Genomic DNA, 19,106 nt, shown 5'->3' on the forward strand with positions numbered 1-19,106 from the left:
CCGATGTCGGAGTTGCAGAACGCGTCCTGCGGGTGGATGGGGACGCAAGTGCACGCCTCCGCCACCAGGTCCCGCAGGCTCCAGCTGCACAGGAACACGGCGAGGAAGCCGAGCCACGCCGTCATGCTGCCTGCCCCGGGGTGCGCTTCGAGCTGCAGCCGCTGTTCTGCTCGCCTGACTCGAGCCTCGCCTGCTCGCTCGCTCGCTCGCTCGCTCCCTCCTCACACCGCCTCTCGACCTCGGCAGTGCAGCCCTCGCTCGGCGACACGGAGCAAGCCCGAGGGCGCGGCGGTGTAGCGCTGAGCGGGGCTGAGGCGAGCCGAGCTGAGACGAGCCGAACTGTGCCGCGCTGCCCGGTGCGCCGAGTTATAGCCTCGATCGCGCCCTCTCGGGCTCCGGGGGCGCCGCCGCAGCCGACCAATGGAAGCCCCGCATTACCTCATCGGCGGGAGAGGCCAGCGGGACGGGGCGGGGCGGTGCCGCGGCTTCAGCGCCTTATACGGAATAGAGCGGGGAGCGCCGCGCGCGGGCGGGCGTTGGGCCGGTGGCGCAGGTAGCGGCCCATGGGGGAGGTCCCCTTGAAGAGACGTGCCTCGTCTCCCTGAGGAGAAGTCCTCAGCTCGGCGGGGGCTGCGGCTCTTAAAAAATGAAAACTGTTCGTGCCCCTGAGTTATCCACGAGTGCCTGCACGGCTCTGTCCCCGCGGAGCCCTGTCAGCCCCAGTCAGACGCTGCCTCCCCTCATGAGGGGAGAGGAAAGAGGCACCTCAGACGCCGGTGTGGAGTTGCTGTTTGCTCGCAAAGCTTGGGGTGTTTCTCTCACAGCCATCTCAGTTGGCTGTAAACTGACTTTTGGCTGCAGGAGATGGACGGAAACAGCACTGCGAAGGGTTTTCAGGGAGTGAGCGGAAAGCAGCACCACGTTGCTTTTCCTCCTTCAGTAAGCATTGAGAGGATGGGGGAAAGGACAAGTCCTAGCTGAACCCCTTGCCAGGATTGTGTCCTGTGGCCCTTTATCCTGCCCAAATACCCCTTTTCCTGCCTCCCCACCACTCGCCCTTCTTAGGATGGCAGTCAGCAAGGGCTCAAGCTGGGAAAAGCAGTGTTACATCTACCCAGACACTCCCAACGTTTAATCTCAAAGTGTATTTTAGCAGAGCAGCTTTAGAGGAATTTATAGAAAAGTCCTTCTTGTTTTGTTTTTCCTTATCCCTTTTTGGAACAGTACATTTCTATCAGCCGGAGAAATGTAAATGTTATAGTAGAGCTGGGACAGCGAGGAAGGAGATTGCCAGCTGCAGGATGCAGACAGCCTTATTATCCTGCAGAGGGGACCAAGCGGTGATTAATCACTGTATCAAACCAGTGTATGTAATGTCAGAGTACTTTCCATGGGGTTTACAAGATTTAAGCATGTCTAGTTATAAATGATGCTGGTATTAAAGGCCAGGGACCAGCTGTCCTAAATTTCTAAAGTCAGCTAAGTCTTTAGATTTACAATTCTGCTCCATCTGGGTGAAGCACAGTCTGCCTACACCTTTTCTTTAATCGTACCATCCCTATAAAATTAAAGCATCCAGTCTTGTGGAAACACAGGCTCTCATTTGGAGCATAGGTATACAAAAGCTTGAAGATGTGTGTTGCTAGCGGCAATCAAGATAGCAAAGCAAACAGTGGAAATCATAGAATCATAGAATATCCCAAGTTGGAAGGGACTCATCAGGAACATCAAGTCTAACTCCTGGCTCCACAGAAATGTAGGTTCTTCTCCTTGCTGTGACACAGACAGCCTGTGTGACAGTTTCACCTCACCGTGCTTCAAATCCCATTCTGTGTAATTGGGGTAATGGTGATGGAGCTTCATAGGAATGTGTGTTAGTGAATGCAGTGAAAAAGTCAGATGGTGTTGGGGTGATAACAGGTTATACAGGTACGCATGAAGCAGGACATTAAACAGGACATTAGATTTAGGCATGCTAGTGTCAGAATCATTTGGATTCAAACTGCAATATGAGAAACCCCATGTAAAAAGCTCCTTAGGTATTTGAGCTGTCAGCTCCATGTACTAGGGCTGAGGTTGAATCTGTCAGATTGGGCTGTCACTTCCATCTCACTGAGTGTAAACAAGGAACAATTCCACTGACCTCAGCAGAGAAACACGGAAGAAAAATGAGGTGTGTCTGGCACTTTCATTTTTTCTTTGTTGTTAAAAAGTTTGATATCACCAACGTCATGATGCACCTGATCTATCAACATCTCAGATCAGTACCTGAGAGAAGCAGAGTTATTCCATAATCTGACACTGATGTAAATAAGAGAGACTTTGGCCCACATACAACTAGATTATAATCACAACTCCAGCACCACCTGTCCAAGTACATTCTCTGAGAAGGTTTCTTCATGTCTGTAATAACAACTCTCCTGTTCGTCCCGAGGACTAACGAGCTGAATACTTTATAATAAGCTTTGAAGATGCTGGGTGTTGCGTAAATGCTGTGTGCCTGTAATACACAGACACAGGACACATTCAGAGGAAACTGAAAAACGAACCCTTCAGTCACCCTGTTTTCTGCAAAAGGAGGAGGAAGAGGTCTAGAAGTTGCTGAGGTTCCTTCCTTTAGGCATGGAAGTAACTTGTTTCCAGTGGGACTGACCAATCTTGTTGAAGTAACACCGAGTTTATGCTGATTACAGGAACTAGTTAACTTTTCCAATGTAACCCAGAGAAGTAATCTGCAATTACTTGTCATGCTGAAGAGGAGTGCCGCAATCTGACCTAGTGGCAAGGCACAGCTGTTTGGAAGGGATGATGCTCAGACTGTCTGTGTGTCATGGTGAACCACTGTCTTCTCTGCCGCAATTTGAGAGGTGTGTACCTTTGTCTGAACAGGAAAGACTTAGCTGATCTGTCGGCTTTTTTGACACCTAGATATTCTATTTCAAAGAGGTGAGCTTGCCTGTAGTAGTAGGGATGCAGGATACTATGCAATAATAACAGTCCAGTGGGACTGGATATTGTGCAATAATGGTATTTATCTGCCACTTAGATGTGCATGTACACTTCATACGCAGAAACGAGAGTGCTTTATCTTTGTGAATCACAGGTACTCAGGTACTCAGGTACTCAAAAAAGCTCAGTCTGGCCTGTTGCCTCCTAGGAAGGAGGCCTCTGTTAAATCATTTTACCTGCTTATACATTAGTTTTATCATAAATAGTGCATTATCCTCTGATTGAATCTATTAGATGCTCAATATTAGCCTCTCCACCTTGAGCCCTACCACTAAAATGCACTCTGGATCAGCCAGGAAAGACTTCTGTTTGTTTATTTATATGAGAAAATTTTGATATGTGGTCAAAGTAACACAGAAAGTCAATTAAGGAACTGAAAGGAAAACTCATTCGGAGTCCCTACTCTATGCTCTGTCTGCGTGGAAGTAACTGCAAAGGGAAAAATAAAATTAACTAGCATTCGGCTCCTTTGGCTAGACAAAACTGTAAGCCTTGTATGGCCATTAAAAACATAGCAAGGAAAGAAGGAGAAAATATAGACCTTGATCTTCATCTGAGAAAATTAGAGTTCACATTTGATTTATGTCATCAAATAAAGGAATCTATGTTATTTCGGTCCACCACCAAGAACACACTGTTGAACACAATTAAGGAACTCTCTGCTTTACTGGGCAGCCACACCACTTCATGCTGTGATCTTGTCGGATCCCACAAGCTAAGCATGACTGGGCTGGGTCAATAGTTGGTGTGAAATTTCCCAGGGAAAGCCATGTCCTGCAGGTGTTGGCTGAGTAAAGTGGCATTCTTCTCTCAATCCTGCACGAATGTGTAGAGACAGTGCTAGGGGGCACTGCGCTGCAAGAGATGTTTGCATCTCATGTGAATGAAGTTAGGTTCCTTGCAATATCGAAAGAATTCACTCTTCACAAAAGGAGTGATGTTAAGCTGGTTAAATGTCAGGAGAGAGAACTACATTTGCTTGCTGACTCACTGAAGGTTACATCAAGAGTGTAACTGCTAATATCATTTTCCTTCCACAAGTCATGTTTGTGGCTGGAAAGGATCAGCCCAGAGCTTGGCATAGGCTAGCTCAGCATAGGCTGAGATAAAAGCACTTTTGGGATGGTCCTTCAAGAGGCATAAGGCATTGATGTAAATGAACTAAGGGCATATTCTCTTCCTTTCTGATCACCTTTCACAATGAGGGTTTCCAGACACTGGCAGAAAGCTGCTTCTGAGCTGACAAAAGCATCTGAATGTAATTAGTACAGAAGGGCTTAATCAAACTACAGGAATTTTGGCCAAAAAGAAAAAAAGAGCAAAATGAACAAACAAACAAAAGAAACACACGCTCACTACCACCAAATTAAAAAACCCTGACACATGTAGTGCCTGAAGACAACCCAGCTCCTCACAGAGCTCAGCTGGCTTAAACCAAGCAAAGCATGGATTAAGTCAGGAGAGTTTGGCCTGCAGTTCAAACAGTCCTGCCACCTCCAGGAACAATACATTAATTTTAAATGTTACTGAAATGTGGGCATTTTTTCATTTTAGATTGTCCATAGTAACTTGACTGGATTCACAGCTGCAGAGACCTTCCATCAGCATTCCAAACTGTCTAGCTGCCAAGTTGCCTTTTCTTACCCTCATATCCTTTACACCAGTTCAGCATCACATCGTCTAGTAGATGTCATTGCTCTTCTGCTTGTATATAGCAGGTAAGAAAGGACAGGTACTTTTTAGACATCTGATGTCTTCTTTGACAGCACACCCACATCACGTCATAGAATCATAGAATCACAGAATGGCTTGGGTTAGAAGGGACCTCAAGGATCATCAGGTTCCAACCCCCCTTCCATTGGCAGGGTTGCCAGCTGCTAGATCAAGTACTGGATCAGGTTGCCCAGGGCCCCATCCAACCTGGCCTTGAACACCTCCAACAACAAGGCATCCACAACTTCTCTGGGCAATCTATTCCAGCACCTCACCACTCTCTCAGTGGAAAACTTCCCCCAACATCTAATCTAAATCTTCCCTCCTTTAGTTTAAAAACATTCCCTCTTGTCCTGTCACTATCTACCCGTGTGAAAGGTTTATTTCCCTCCTGTTTATAATCGCCCTTTAAATATTGGAAGGTCATAATGAGGTCTCCCTGCAGCCTTCTCTTCTCCAAGCTAAACAAGCCCAGCTGCCTCAGCCTGTCTTCATAGGAGAGGTGTTCCAGCCCCCTGATCATCCTTGTGGCCCTCCTCTGGATCCTCTCCAACATCTCCACATCTTACCTGAGTTGGAGTCTCCAGACCTGCACACAGTACTGCAGATAGAGCCTCACGAGGGCAGAGTAGAGAGGGACAATCACCTCTCCTGCCCTGCTGGCCACCCCTCTTCTGATGCAGCCCAGGATACCACTGGCTTTCCAGGCTGTAAGCACACACTACTGGCTCACATTATGTTTTTCATCTACCAGAACACCTAAGTCCTTCTTGGCAGGGCTACTTCCAAGGAATTCTTCTACCAGTCTATATACATATCTGGGATTACCTTGACCCAAGTGCAAAACTTTGCACTTTGCTTTGTTGAACCTCATTAGGTTCACATGGGCCCACCTTTTGAGTTTGTCAAAGTCCTTCTGGATGGCATCCCTTCCTTCTGCTCTATCAACTGTACCAGTCAGCTTGGTGTCATTAGCAAACTTGCTGAGGGTGCACTCATCTGTGTCATTGATGAAGATGTTAAAGAATACCAGTCCCAAGACCGACCCCTCGGGGACACCACTCATCACCAACTTCCACGTGAACACAAAGCCATTGATCACAACTCTCTGGCTGCAACCTTCCAGCCAATTCCTTATCCACCAAATAGTCCACCCTTCAAATCCACATGTCTCCAGAGATAAGGATGTGGTGGGGAACCATGTCAAAGGCCTTGACATGTTGTAGGCAACCCTACTGAAATGGTCAAACATTGCATTAGCAAAAGATGCTTTTATTTCCTAATTATCTTTTTCAGAATGTCTGTTGTTTTGGTTTTTTTTTCCGACACTTTCCTTTGAGAAGACTTTTTTAATTATCATATTTGCTATAATTTGTGTGTAAAAGAGGTTGGAAAAAAAAAACTTTTAATACCTCTGTTGAATCAATGGACTTCATCTGCTGCTTAAAACAAGAAGACTCTTTATTCAAAAATGTCTTTGATTCTATTTATAGATGTGACTTTTTTTTATTTGATCTCTTTCTCTGAGGTTGCAGAGGAATTATGTCGCCTTCCTTTCTGCAAGCCAGATGCAGGTAACGCTATCCCATTCCCAAGCTTTTAATTAGAGATACACCATTAAGCTTCCATCAGTTCTAATGGTTCTGTGCTGTGTTTAATCTTCATGGATCCTTCACAGATCGTGCTTGCAGAGAGCACCTAGTCTGGGAGCAGGGCACAGGCACTGTGTGCCACCAACAGCATTGCATTATAAGGGGTTGCTGAATATGAAATTGCCCTCTCAGTAAGGTGGGGATCCTCCAGTCACGCTGTGATGTGGCATCAGCTGCAGAAGGGTGACCGGGAAATATTTTTTAACAACCTTATCGAGTGGAAAATGTTTCATGCGCATGACTCCGCACTTTGGCCCCAATCCAGCAAAACACTAAGGCACGTGTTCAACTTTAAGCGCACAAGATGGTCCACTGAAGTCAACAGGACCATTTACATGCACAAAGTTAAATATAAGCTTAAGTGCATTTCTGGATCCGGGCCAAAGGGCTCAGTACCATGCAGGGCTCAAGCCAGGAGGTTGTGATTAGATGGTCTGACAGAGACGGGGGCGGGGAACAGGACGTGATTTGCTTGGCTCTACCTGCCTATGCCTAATTGCCAAAGCAATTAATTTTCTCTCATTTTTTGTTTATAATAAGTTTTTCCATTTTTCTTGCTTTGCTTTCATGCTGCTGTAGCTATTTCCAAATTGAAGTTTTGTTTTGCTTTCAAACCCCTTCGAAACTGCATCAATAGCTTTAAGCGACTGAACAAAGAGATTTCAAATAGATGAGGTGCTTCAAATGGTAATAAGAGCTGGTGTTCACAGAGCTCTGGAGGCTGGCACTGAGAGGAGAGTGAGAGCAACTGAAAATCACTTTTCAGTTGTTCCTTTGTATGAACAGTTTTCTGGCTTATGCAATGCACAGTAATTAAAATGACTGAAATGCCTCACATTTTTTAAGAGTTTTGGGGTAGCTCTATGGCATTGCGGCCAGCAGAGTTCATGAGCTGTAAATTTGTGACTGTAATCAAGGTCTGACATTTCTATCAGCGTAACTTGAAGAAGACAGTATCTCTGTAGAGGGCTAAGAGGGGAGCTTGAGGAACAAGGTGTAGACACAGAAAAACAGTAACATCTGGTCCCTTCACAGTTGCACGAACACCTACAGAGCAAGCCTTCCTTTCAGTGAAATGAGAGCCTGAAGGTTGGTGTGAACATCAGAGATCCCATTGCTTTCCTTCACTGTAGCCTTATGTCCTGTCCAACTTCAAGAGTGGAACAGCATGTCCATAACCCTATCCTTCAGTGTAATGTCTAACATTCATCTGCCCCCTCCAATGTGTTATACAAGAAATGTCTCTTTCCATGAGAGAGGGTTTGCATCCGAGTACTGGCCACTGCACTTGCTGGATGTATTTGTGGAGGACCAAATAACTCCCCAGTGTGAGCAAGGCAGACAGGCAAGTCTCTCTGCTCACAACCTCCATCCTTGTGCTGCTTGACAGAGATAAGGGAATATCTTGTTGCTTTTCAGTCCTCCTGGGAAGTGATGTGGGGGGAAGCCATGACATCCCTCGTCTTTTCTCAAGGGTTGGCCTGGCTGCTGACAGGGATGAACAGCCATGGAGAAACAGAGGAGCTGAACAAAGTCAGTCTTGGGATGGGAGGTGACTGCACTGAAGACAGGACCTTTCTGTCATTTTGAGCAACAAGGTCTTTCTCCCCTTCCCTCTCTACCTCTCACCAGCCTTCTGAGGACACCTACTGAACCCACTCCCTCCTCTCCCAGCACAGTCTTTTGCCCCTTTTCCCACACATCAAAGACACTGTATGGGATACAGTGGTCTCCAAAATGCAGTGTTAGGGTAGGTGGCAGAGAAAGACCCCAGTCAGGAGGCAGTGGCCCTGTATCTTGTATGTTATCCGGAGTGTCGGCTGAGGCTAGCAGAGCTGTGGTCCCTCCACACCCAGTAGGCCAGCCGGTCCTTAGAATGTGCCACTGGTTTTAAAGCATGTTGGAATCCTCTGAAATCGCAGTACTCATGAAAAGCAGAAAGCTGAGCATCAGGGAGCTGGCATTCCTCTTTTTGTTACATTAATGAGCCTGGAGACACTGTCAGGCTGTTGGGTCTGAAAGAAGGGCCTTCTCTTTACCTCTGCAGAACAGGTGCAGCTGCAGGAAAAGTTTACTGTCTTATGCTCTCTTGCATAACCTGCAGAGAAATCCCACAAAATAAGCCAGTCACTTCATCCCCATAGCCCAGCTGTTCCCAGTTTATCACTTGAAGCTGTAAACAAAGGTGTTAGTTACAAGGATGGTCTCTAATGATGAGACAGTGTCCCAGCAGGGAACGAAGTCAGCAATTCCTATTTGTGCATGTCACCACATGGGTGTCAAAAGTGAGGAGTTCCTCTGTGTGTAGGTCCCAATGGAGGTGGTTGCCTCAGCGTAGGATTTTTTTAAATCCAAATTGACTTTCTTAGTGCTTTTGTTCCTGTACTCCCAAATTGCTGATATATTGTAACAGCAAGCAACAGCCTCACTTAGAACACATCCCTCCTGCAGATTCATGGTCCAAGGCAGAAGGAACTGAGGTTTTTCTGATGTGAAATTTCAAGGACAGACCTATTTCTTCTCTGTAGCAAATGGTAGCACTTCTGTTTCCTCACTCTTCTGGAATTTTTCTCTATAAATCTTGGCACACAGTGTGAGACAAAAGATGAGGAGATGGTAGGACTGCAGCCGGGAATGAGGAGGATTCTGTCATTCGTTTATTGTCTTACTCTTCCTGAGTGACGAATAACATACTCATCAAAGGACCCTTTCAGATCTGCACACCTCATGTATTAATGTTGGCAGTGAAAAGATCAGTTTGATTTAGCACAGTGTGAAAATAATATTCTTCCTCCACTGAAGAAAGCAAGAGAAATCTGCTGTCCTTATTCACCTTTATGCAAAGGGCTTGAGCAATCCCTCGGTTGTGCCTTTCTCTGTTCATGCAGGAAAGCACCCTGGTTTTCATTGTGACTGGTAATGGGCATTGTGCAGTAAGAGTTAATCTGTAACCAGATGCAGCACAACTGGAGGTGAAGCCAAGAAAAGAGGAACAGGGCAAACTTCCTCTGTTTTTCCTTCGCACTGAACGGAAGTACCTTTACCAGGAACCAGAGGACTAGGATTACAATATCGTGCTTTACTAGCAGAAGCTCAAAGAAACAGTGTTCTATACTGGCAGAGTTCAACTCCTAATTTTAACTCAGCTTGTAGCAAGAGCAACAGGTAGCACACAGAGTGCGGGGTGCTTTTTGAAGGGGAGGCACATAGTATGGATGAATGTTCTTTCACCTCACTGGTACTGCCCAGAAAGAAGGACTTCAAATGTGTATCAGAAGCGGCAGTGGCAACCACCCAGAGCTGGCAGGAAGCTGGAAGGTGTTGAATTCATGTATAGATTCCACAACAGGAGCGAAGCTATGAAGGTACTGCAGCTTGAACATGTGCCCTGAGCAAGAAAATACCTCTTTGTACCTCTGTTCCACCACATCTTGCTCAGAGTGCTGGCCAGGAGTGCAGTGTTAGACCAAGTACCTAGCTGTTGGAGCCTGGACTGCTCCAATGCAGTGGTTCATCAGAAGTGCTACGAGGCTGGAGAGATGCTGAACATTTTTGGTGGTTGCAGATGTCACCTCTGTCCTCGTCTCCCCTCTCCTTTCCTCCCCTCCTCCCTAGTGCCCCACAGCACAGCTCCCATTCTTCCCTTCTCCCAGTATCTGCAGCAGTGGTTTGAAGCAATGTTTGAAGCTCTCCCTGGACAGCTGGCTGATGACTGTGAGGAAAGGGCTCTCAGTGTAAAATCCTGCAGTGCATAGCGGGATCTACAGAGAGATCTACTCATGGGATAACCCACAGAAAACATCAAACAGTCTGAGCAGTAACAGGTTCTACCAGCAGAGAAGTGGCTCTCCATCAGTCTTTTCCTAGCACCACAAAGTATGAAAATCAGATAGACAAGCATTTTAGGCTTTTTCATTTAAGCTGTGTATTCATGTTATGTATATTTCAGCCGAGCATTCTTTAACCAAAATCTTGCTTCCTTTGCTCTCAGCTCAAGTTCAGCAGAACCACCGCCTCGGTGAGTGGAAAGGGGAAGGAGGGATTGAAGGTCTTCTCAGTGCAGATAAATCCTTAGTACAGTTAGAATAGAAGGCACTAGTCTGATCTCCCATATCTCACAGCATAGCTATAGGGATATCTTCCAAAGGCATTGCAATTCTCTTTCTCAATATTCAGATGTAGAAAACCTCCTGCTGGTACCTACTCACTTTTGTTTCAAGGAATTTATTCTGCCAAAGAAGTGGCGGCGGCATCAAAAAGAGCACAAACCTGCCTCAAAGAGGAGGAAGGAACAGGCTAGAAAGGGAAAATTTTACTTCATTTGAAATTGTTTGTCCCATCCGGAATAAATCTTCACACTGAAAATCATATATAATGGTGACTTAGCCTAGGGGGGCTAGCATAGCATTAGCTTACAGCATGGCTGTAAGCAAATAGCACCACAGAGAGTTGGCTGGAGGAAGTAAAATCTTATTCCCAGTGAATGCAAGAGCTTTTCCTTCTCCTTCCTGCAGAGACAGAACCTAGCTCCTCAAATTAGACAATACCTCCAACTCCCCTAAGGCATTTCCACAAATATCAATGTAATTAAACAGTTTTTACTTCCTTGAAACTACAGTCTGAAGGCAGACGTAGCCATTCAGTTTTATTTTGAGAAAAGTCTTCTGAGAATAAGAAAGTGAAGGAAGGAGAAGCTGGTGCTGCAAAACTCTTATTCCATCAGGCATTTGTGGGAAGGAGGAGGGAGGGCAGCTAGTAAAGGCAAGCCTATGGCTGCATGGAAGGGAGAGTTCTCAAAGGATTGCTTTAATCAGATTCTGCAGAAGATAGGCTCTCTCTGTAATTCACTCCATGTCTTATTCAAAGGCCATATGCTCTGGTCATGTGGAGATTTACAGTCTCCAATTTACTGGCCTCAGAGAATCTAAAAGAATTATGCAAGAAATCATGCTCTGTGATAACTGAGGCTTCACACAGCCATGCTTTCTAAAGACTGCTTCTAGCTCAAGATAAGACCCCTCAAGGGCTTTGTAAGCCCTTTTGGGGAAGAGGGTAGGGGAGAAAAATGGGGAGCTGCTAACCATTGCCATATGTGAGAAGCATCCCTGTCTGCACGTGGGTGTGACATTCATGTTATCACAGAGGCTGAGCTCCAAATAGGCCCCCTGTTTCCTGTTTCCAGTCAGCAACTTGCTGCTGGAGCAGGAATCCCATGTCACACTGTACTGAAGTTACGAAAGAGGAAAACGATGGCCAGGGGAGAGTGAAAGGGTGGGGGAAATCCTCTAAAATAACAGGGATGTGAGCCAGAAGTCCTGAGAGGCAGCAGAATAAGTGGGAGTTTAGCAAACAACCATTTTCTTTCTTTGACTAGTGTTCCTCAGGGACCTCAGCACTCTAGTTCTCAGAGTTAATTTTAGCTATTTGTGGTTGGCCTGTTCCTAATGTCCCTTTCCTATCTCTCACACACACTGAACCCTGGGATACTCTCTGTGGGCTGAGATGACGTGAAAACCTCTAATCTGCAGGTCAAATAACAAAAATGAAGTGGGATCAGGAAATTGGAAGCACAGTTTGTTTCTTTCCAAATAAGGGAGATGTATTCATACTAGAAGTTCTTAGCACCCAAGTTTGTGGGTTTTTTTAAAAGAAGTATATGTGAGGAATGACTTTTTCTTGAAATTTTTATGGTAACCACCAAAGATGTTATCATCCCATGGACATCCCATGGCCTTTCCTATGCAGACTATGACAGATATGCATTTATTACTTAGTGGCTCTTCTGCAGGAAAACCAAAACCACACTGTCCCAAGTACTGTACTCAGATGCAGTATCACATGTATCAGATGTGCACAGAGTACACATTAGAGAGGGTTCAAAATGAACACAGTGACAATAAAGCCGTGGTGCCAGGAATTAACAAGCTTGCTCATGTGGCATTCATACTGTAGGTATGAATGTAGGTGATGTTAACAGAAGTCTGAGCCTTACCTGTTTTACACTCCTGTGCTGATGTACTTCCATTGTTCTGTGGTTCACCAGATTTGCCCTACAGTCTGTGATTAATCTGATGGATGCAGAAGTAAGTTAAAAGGCTTGAGATGACGCCTCCTATCTCAGCCAGAGTTTCCCGTAAACTTGTGCAACAGATGGGTCTGTTGCTTCCCCTGAATCTCCCCTCCTTTACCCATAGAAATCTGTAGAGGATGGTCTGCTCTTTATATGCTCAGAGCAATGTATGTGTAGGATTGAGGACAGTAAAAAGGCATATGGTCCCATAAGGGATCTGGAAGAAGCTGGCTCCGTAAGAAAATTAAGTTCAGGGCTAAGAAATAAGCTCAGAACCCTTATTGTCAGTTGATAGATTTAAGGCTTTGAGTCAGGTGAGGAATATGAAGGTCAATCATAAAAAAGACCTTGGCCCTGAGAAGCTGTCTAGGAGGAGGAGGAGAAGTTACTATTCCCCTCAAGAGCAGAAGAGCAGTAGTCCCTGAGCTGACAGAGGGCAGATTTCTGTTATTAATTGGGCAGGCTGCCCTGGTTTTGATTTGGACCAGAAGCAAAAGACTGACTAGGACACCTTGTAGAAGGCTGCCTGTAGCTCTCTGTGCTGGCTGGCAGGACACAGTCTGTCTGCATAAAAAACAAACCTAGTGAGCTGCCAATGGCTTTTCTCCATGCAATGCAGGTATTTCTCAGGTGAGGTTATGCTGCTCAGGGACCTATTTTCTACCACACAGAGGCACAGCCAGGACTCTGGCAGTTGTAGCCAGCATCGCTGGCAGCAGAGACACAGCACAGCTAAGCTTCTTGGAGAAGTCTGGCAGGGAACAGAGCACATGTGGGTCCACAGGGGGCATTCCAGGTTGACTCTGGCTTCCCACAGATTTCCTGGAAGATCTGCCGATGTCTGAAGATCCTCTTCATTTTTTAAGAGCAAAGTTGGCAGCTTGTTTCAGTTTCAAAAAGGAAGGGGGTTAGGGACTGACCTGCTGGAAGGAAGCTCTGTGGAGAAGGACCTGGGTGTCCTGGTGGGCAACAGGTTGGCCGTGAGCCAACAGTGTGCCCTTGTGGCCCAGATGCTCAGTGGTAACCCAGGGTGCATTACAAAGAGCGTGGCCAGCAGGTGGAGGGAGGTGATCCTCTCCCTCTGCTCTGCCCTGCTGAGGCCACATCTGGAGTGCTGTGTCCAGGTCTGGGCACCGCAGTTCAAGAAAGACATGGAGCTTCTAGAGAGAGCCCAGTGGAGGGACACCAAGATGGTGAGGGGCTTGGAGCATCTCCCATATGAGGAGAGGCTGAGAGCCCTGGGACTGTTCAGTCTGGGGAAGAGAAGGTTGAGGTGAAATCTTATCAATACTGATAAATATCTAATGGACAGGAGGAAGATCTCCAGAGGTCCTTTCCAGCTCTAAGATTCTGTGATTCTGTGTGTCCTGTCCAAACCAAAGGAAGGAATAGTGGGGGGTTCCCTCCCATAAACTGTCTACAAGCTTTCCTAATAATCTCTGGACAGATGGGCAGTCATGTGAGTCCTTGAAACTCTATCCACTTTGGAGCAGCCCTGGGTGTGGTACAGTGGACGTGGCCAGATATATGTGTTGCCCTTTACAGACAAGCACTCTGTCCTGCAAAGACTGAATATCAACAAAATCTTTCCTGGGGGGACTTCCAGCTCTGCCTAAGCCAGCTGTAAATTCCTTTGAGGCTAAAGACTAAGAAAACTGGAATTCTAGGAGGACCTTGGTACAGTCCCAAAACCATTTCCACTGAACCTTCCCAAAAATATGGTTTCTCTGATCCAGGAATGTGAGCTCTGTAACAATGGCAAAGCTGAAGTCCTAGACCACTGGCATTAAGTAGTATTAGCTCATTATTTCTCTGCACTCCGTCTGTCTCGGCTATTATGAAAATCATTCATGTGATTTTGAGATATGTCTCCCTCTGGGAGTCAGGCTTTTTGTTCTGCTTTTGTGCAACACCTGGCACAAAGAGGTTGCTAGTATTTGAGTGGGATGCTACCTCCATATAAACAAATAACAAAGCTTGTGGGACTCCCTATTTACTCCCTATTCCCTATTTACTGCTTTCTTTTTGAGTTAATTATTTTGAAGAGAGTAATTATAAAGCATCTGAGTTAGCATAGCAAAGCTAACAGCTGTTTCAGTCAGGAAATGGCTGAGAAGGGTGAAAGCAGAAACGGGTGAATAAATTGCCACACTGCAGTGAAACAGAAGCCATAAACTGATACGGAGTGGCTGAAGCAATCAGAAAGGTATCTACATATACAGAGAGCTCCTCAGTCAGTCCCAGCAAAGCTGAAAGAAAACTACATTTGCTCTAGGGCAGGTGAAGGCACAATCCTTCAAACCCAGGAAAGCCAGCCAGCCTGACCACAGGACCAGCTGCTGCCTCACTTGCCAGACCTCCTGGTTTTGTGCTCTGTTCCCCACTATCTGTCCTCATATGGGAGTGGTGCCCACCAGCTGTCACTCTCTGCATGAACAGTTGAAAAGTTTGACGTCCCTTCTGTGGCAGGTTTCCTGCACATTTTTTATGTTTCCTTCCTCGATACACTTTCTTTTCTGAGCATTTGCAGATCTGCCCCTTTACGTGCAGAGATTCTGAAGGGACGTACCACCTCTTGGAGGGAATGCATTCCCCAAAAGCCTTCCCCAGGATGCTGTGGCCCCATTTGTCAACACTCTTCTCTCCAAGGATGGAGAATGCAATCCAGGCCTCCCTCTCCTGCCTGTGCTGTCTTAATAGCAGAAACTCTCCAGCAAGCGGCCTTTCAGAATAGCCACCAGCATGCAGGGAAGGGCATGTCAAGGGTGGGAAGGAAGAGTGGCTACACTGTATTGTGTTCCAGGCAGGTTTTCTTGGCTGATGGTCCCCAAGGTACTATTAGATGCTGGTGTGTGTATAGGCAGCTTCTGGGCTACTTGCACTCACACTGCTGATGGAGTTAACGTGAAATGAGGCAGCTGAAGCTGGCTCTGAGGGTCCTATTCCTCGCTGCTTGTCAGCAAAACCTGAGCAGAGCAGAGTACCTACCCCCACATCACACCATACACATACCAACTTCTCTGCCTCCTCTTCCCAACTGTCGAAGGAACAGGGTGGGTGTTTCAGTGAAATCTTCCCTCCAGGGTAAGAAAAGCAGCAGATGAGGAACAGCCAAGTGTTGTGCTGTACTCACACGCTTCCTTGTGCCCTAGACTAGACCCATAGACTCACACACATGATCTTACACACATGTGCTCACATGAAATCCTGAAGTACTGAAGGGGGAAAGGCTGTCAGGACTGATCCCAGCTCCAGAATAGCCCTTTCATAGGACTATACTTTATATATATATAAATATATACATATTTAATATATACATATTTATATACATATATAAAGTATGTATATATATATTTATTTATTTATTCATTTTTTTCAAAGGAGAGGATGGTCCACACCATGGCTAAACTCACCTCCACCCCCAAACAGCTGTTTTGCCAAAGGGTGGAGAAGCAGACCTCCTGATTGAGGGTGGAGCAGTTTGAAGGAGAGGAAAGCAGTGACTTCACTGTATATTAAGTAACAGCAGAGCAGGGTGTGCGTCATTCTGAAAAACAAGATTTTGGGTGGGGGCAAAGGCTCTCTGCAGCATCTTGCACATGAAGCCTTCCCCTTTGTGGGAAATAAGCAGGACACGCTGTTCTGAATGGGGGAGCTCAGAAATCTGTAGATGCAGTAGGCTAGACACCTTATAATCTCATTTAAGGGGATCCGGCAAGAGCAGCAATGCAAAAGAGCACATAATGGCATAGGGGAGTTTGCTCTAGACTTTCTTCCAGCAGGGATAGAGGAACATGGCAATAGATCAAGTCCGTGTGAATGGAACGGCATGGGAATAGATCCAAGTCCATCCAAATAAAATGAGAGTGAGTGGGCTAGATGCAGTAGTGTGTCCAGCCTTCAGCCAGGGCAAGGCAGGGCAGGGCAGCACCAGGGTTAGTTGTCTGCTTGTCATGGGAGCTGGTCAGCCTTGGCGTGAGCACCAGTACTGCCACAGCTCAAAACACCGTGCAGTCCCCTCTTACTCATCTCTGTAAGGGTTCTGAAACTCCCAGAGTGTTTCTGGCTTGTCCCTTCCTTGCTGCTTACGCATTAACTACTACACAAATGGAGCAGAGCTGGCAATTTTGATTCCAGTGAAGCCTCCTGCCCTGGACAGGGAGTTCTGTGTCGACAGCACTGAGCTCCCACAGAAGTGCACAGCAGTCAGCATCTGTGGGAGCAGAGGGCACTGGGCTGCGGGTCATAATACCAAGTAGGGTGATGGCAAAGTAGATAACAGAGTCCTTCACACAGCCTCTTCTCAGCAGACAGGTATTGCAAGAGACTGGATGTGCACCCCCAGTAATCCTCTCCTTGCAGCTGAGTCCTGCAGGGCTGTAGGGCAAGCTCAGGCCGGTCTGTACCTGCGTCCCCTTTGCCAGGATCCAGCGGGCTTCTGCTCATCCTGACTATGACTGAAGGAGTCTCGCAGACTTAAGGGCATTCTGATAGTTTGAGCCCATTTCAGGCTGTCTTCACCTTCACAAGAGTTAAAAGCAGTCTTAAGGCTCCAAAGAAGGCAAATGTAACACACATCTTTACACTGCTTATACTGTTTGTACTGCTCTGGGAGCACAGTCCTGAGAGGGGCCATCAGAACAGAAGCTTTTTCACAGGTGGCCATGGGCTGGCTATAAAAAGCCTTCCTGCTGGCTCTGGGCAGTGTTGTTGGCATCACTGCAGCATAGCTCTGGACCCATTCGCAGGGGGAACATAACTATAACCACTTCCTTCCTCAGTCTTCCCAGTTGAAACTCAGAACACTCAGATCACTGTCCTCCAGGGACAAGACAGTGTCATGGGGACATGGCTCACCTAACATTCTTCTAGCTAGCCCAGGTAACAAAGTGCAGTGCCTTGGTGCTGGTGCTTGCTTCTCTTGCTGGATATTTACCCAGGATCTTGCCAGGGCTCTTTTGACCTGTACCGAAGACCAGCTGCAGAGTTTGGACTTGTGCTATTGAGTTTGCTCTTCAGGATCTCCTGGCCACTTTTGTACACCATATCCCAAGAGCTTTTGTTTGGTCATTATCCCCTGGGGAGAAAACATTCCTGTGCCTTCATGTGCAGAATACTCTGTGTTTTCCCCATAGACATTACTACCTGGCCCACAGCATGAATATCCAACAGTATAATGAATACATGGAATAAAATCAAGCAAGATGTTATGAGTTGGACCTGCACAGGCTGGAGAGTTGGGCAGACAGGAACCTGATGAGGTTCAACCAGGGCAAGTGTAGAGTCTGACACATGGGGAGGAATGATTGCATGTATCAGTACAGGTGAGGGGCTGACCTGCTGGAAAGGAGCTCTGCGGAGTAGGACCTGGGTGTGCTGGTGGGCAACAGGTTGGACACGAGCCAGCAGTGTGCCCCTGTAACCCAGATGTCAATGATATCCTGGGGTGCGTTATAAAGAGCATGGCCAGCAAGTCAAGAGATATGATCCTCCCCCTCTGCTCTGCCCTGCTGAGGCCATATCTGGAGTGCCATGTCCAGATCTGGGTATCCCAGTTCAAGAAAGACATGGAGCAGAAGCTCTCTCTCTAGAGAGAGCCCAGCAGAGGGGCACTGAGATGATGAGGGGCCTGGAGCATCTCCCGTATGAGGAATGGCTGAGCGCCCTGGGGCTGTTCAGCCTGGAGAAGAGAAGGCTGAGGGGAGATCTTATCAATGCTGATAAATATCTAATGGACGGGAGTGAAGTGGATGGGCCAGGCTCTTCTGGGTGGTGCTCAGTGACAAGACAAAGGGCAACAGACTCACACTGCAACAGAGGAAGTTCCATACAAACATGAGAAAGATCTTTACCTTGAAGGTGACAGAGCACTGGAACAAACTGCACAGAGAGGTTGTGGAATCTCCTTCTCTGGAGATATTCAAAACCCACCTGGATGCTTTCCTGTGTAATCGACTGTAGGGAACCTGATTTAGCAGGGGGATGATTTCCAGAGGTCCCTTCCAAGCCCTGTGATTCTGTGATTTGTTATCTGGCTCATACACACCTTCACATACTGATACCACACATGGTAAGCATGCCTCAAATGCAGAGAACAACTCAGACTCTGCTTAGCAAAGGTGTAAAAAACTACTAGGCTGTCAGATGTTCAGGCCCTTTATCTACCTCTTTCTGTTGTACATAAAAACTGAACCCTCATTTCTGTGGTACCAAGAGAAAAAATGAAGGAAGCAAGAAGTGAACTCTTTCATCCAGACCTTGACTGACTGCAGCAGGGACAGAGTTTGGTTTCTAAGGGTCACTAATAACCTGAATTTTGTGTTCCGACTCCCCACCTGAGAAAAGTAAACAGCATTCACAGAGCTCTACTTCCTTGTCCACAAATAGTAAATGGGTTAACAGAACAGCACTGAAGAAAAATGAGAAAAGGACAAAGGAACATACACAAAATAACAGGTATGGATACCCATTCCTATAGCACAGGGCTACTTACCAAAGCCATCTCTCATTGCCTGCTGAAGTGTCACTACAGCAGACCATTGCTTCTCTTGCCTCTAGAAACTGTCTGCACAGCTGACAATTTGGTGCCCCCACCATTCACCTACTGTGCAGCATAGGGTTCTTCTGAGCTTCAGCTGAGCTGGAGTGGGAGACACTGACTG

The 19,106-nt window shown here is 46.6% G+C and overlaps 2 protein-coding genes across 2 annotated transcripts in view; one reads left to right on the forward strand and one right to left on the reverse strand.

Annotated features, from left to right (window-relative positions):
- The window catches only part of TIMP3 (TIMP metallopeptidase inhibitor 3), a 34,463-nt gene extending 34,128 nt beyond the window's left edge, over positions 1–335 (reverse strand). The window contains exon 1 of the mRNA XM_021386483.1: positions 2–335. Coding sequence (XP_021242158.1) covers positions 2–125 — 124 coding nt within the window. The 5' untranslated portion in view covers positions 126–335. The remainder of the gene's footprint in view (position 1) is intronic.
- The window catches only part of SYN3 (synapsin III), a 212,324-nt gene that overhangs the window by 112,364 nt on the left and 80,854 nt on the right, over positions 1–19,106 (forward strand). The window lies entirely within an intron of this gene.

Source organism: Numida meleagris, chromosome 1 (assembly GCF_002078875.1).
Source record: "Numida meleagris isolate 19003 breed g44 Domestic line chromosome 1, NumMel1.0, whole genome shotgun sequence".
Taxonomy (NCBI): Eukaryota; Metazoa; Chordata; class Aves; order Galliformes; family Numididae; genus Numida; species Numida meleagris.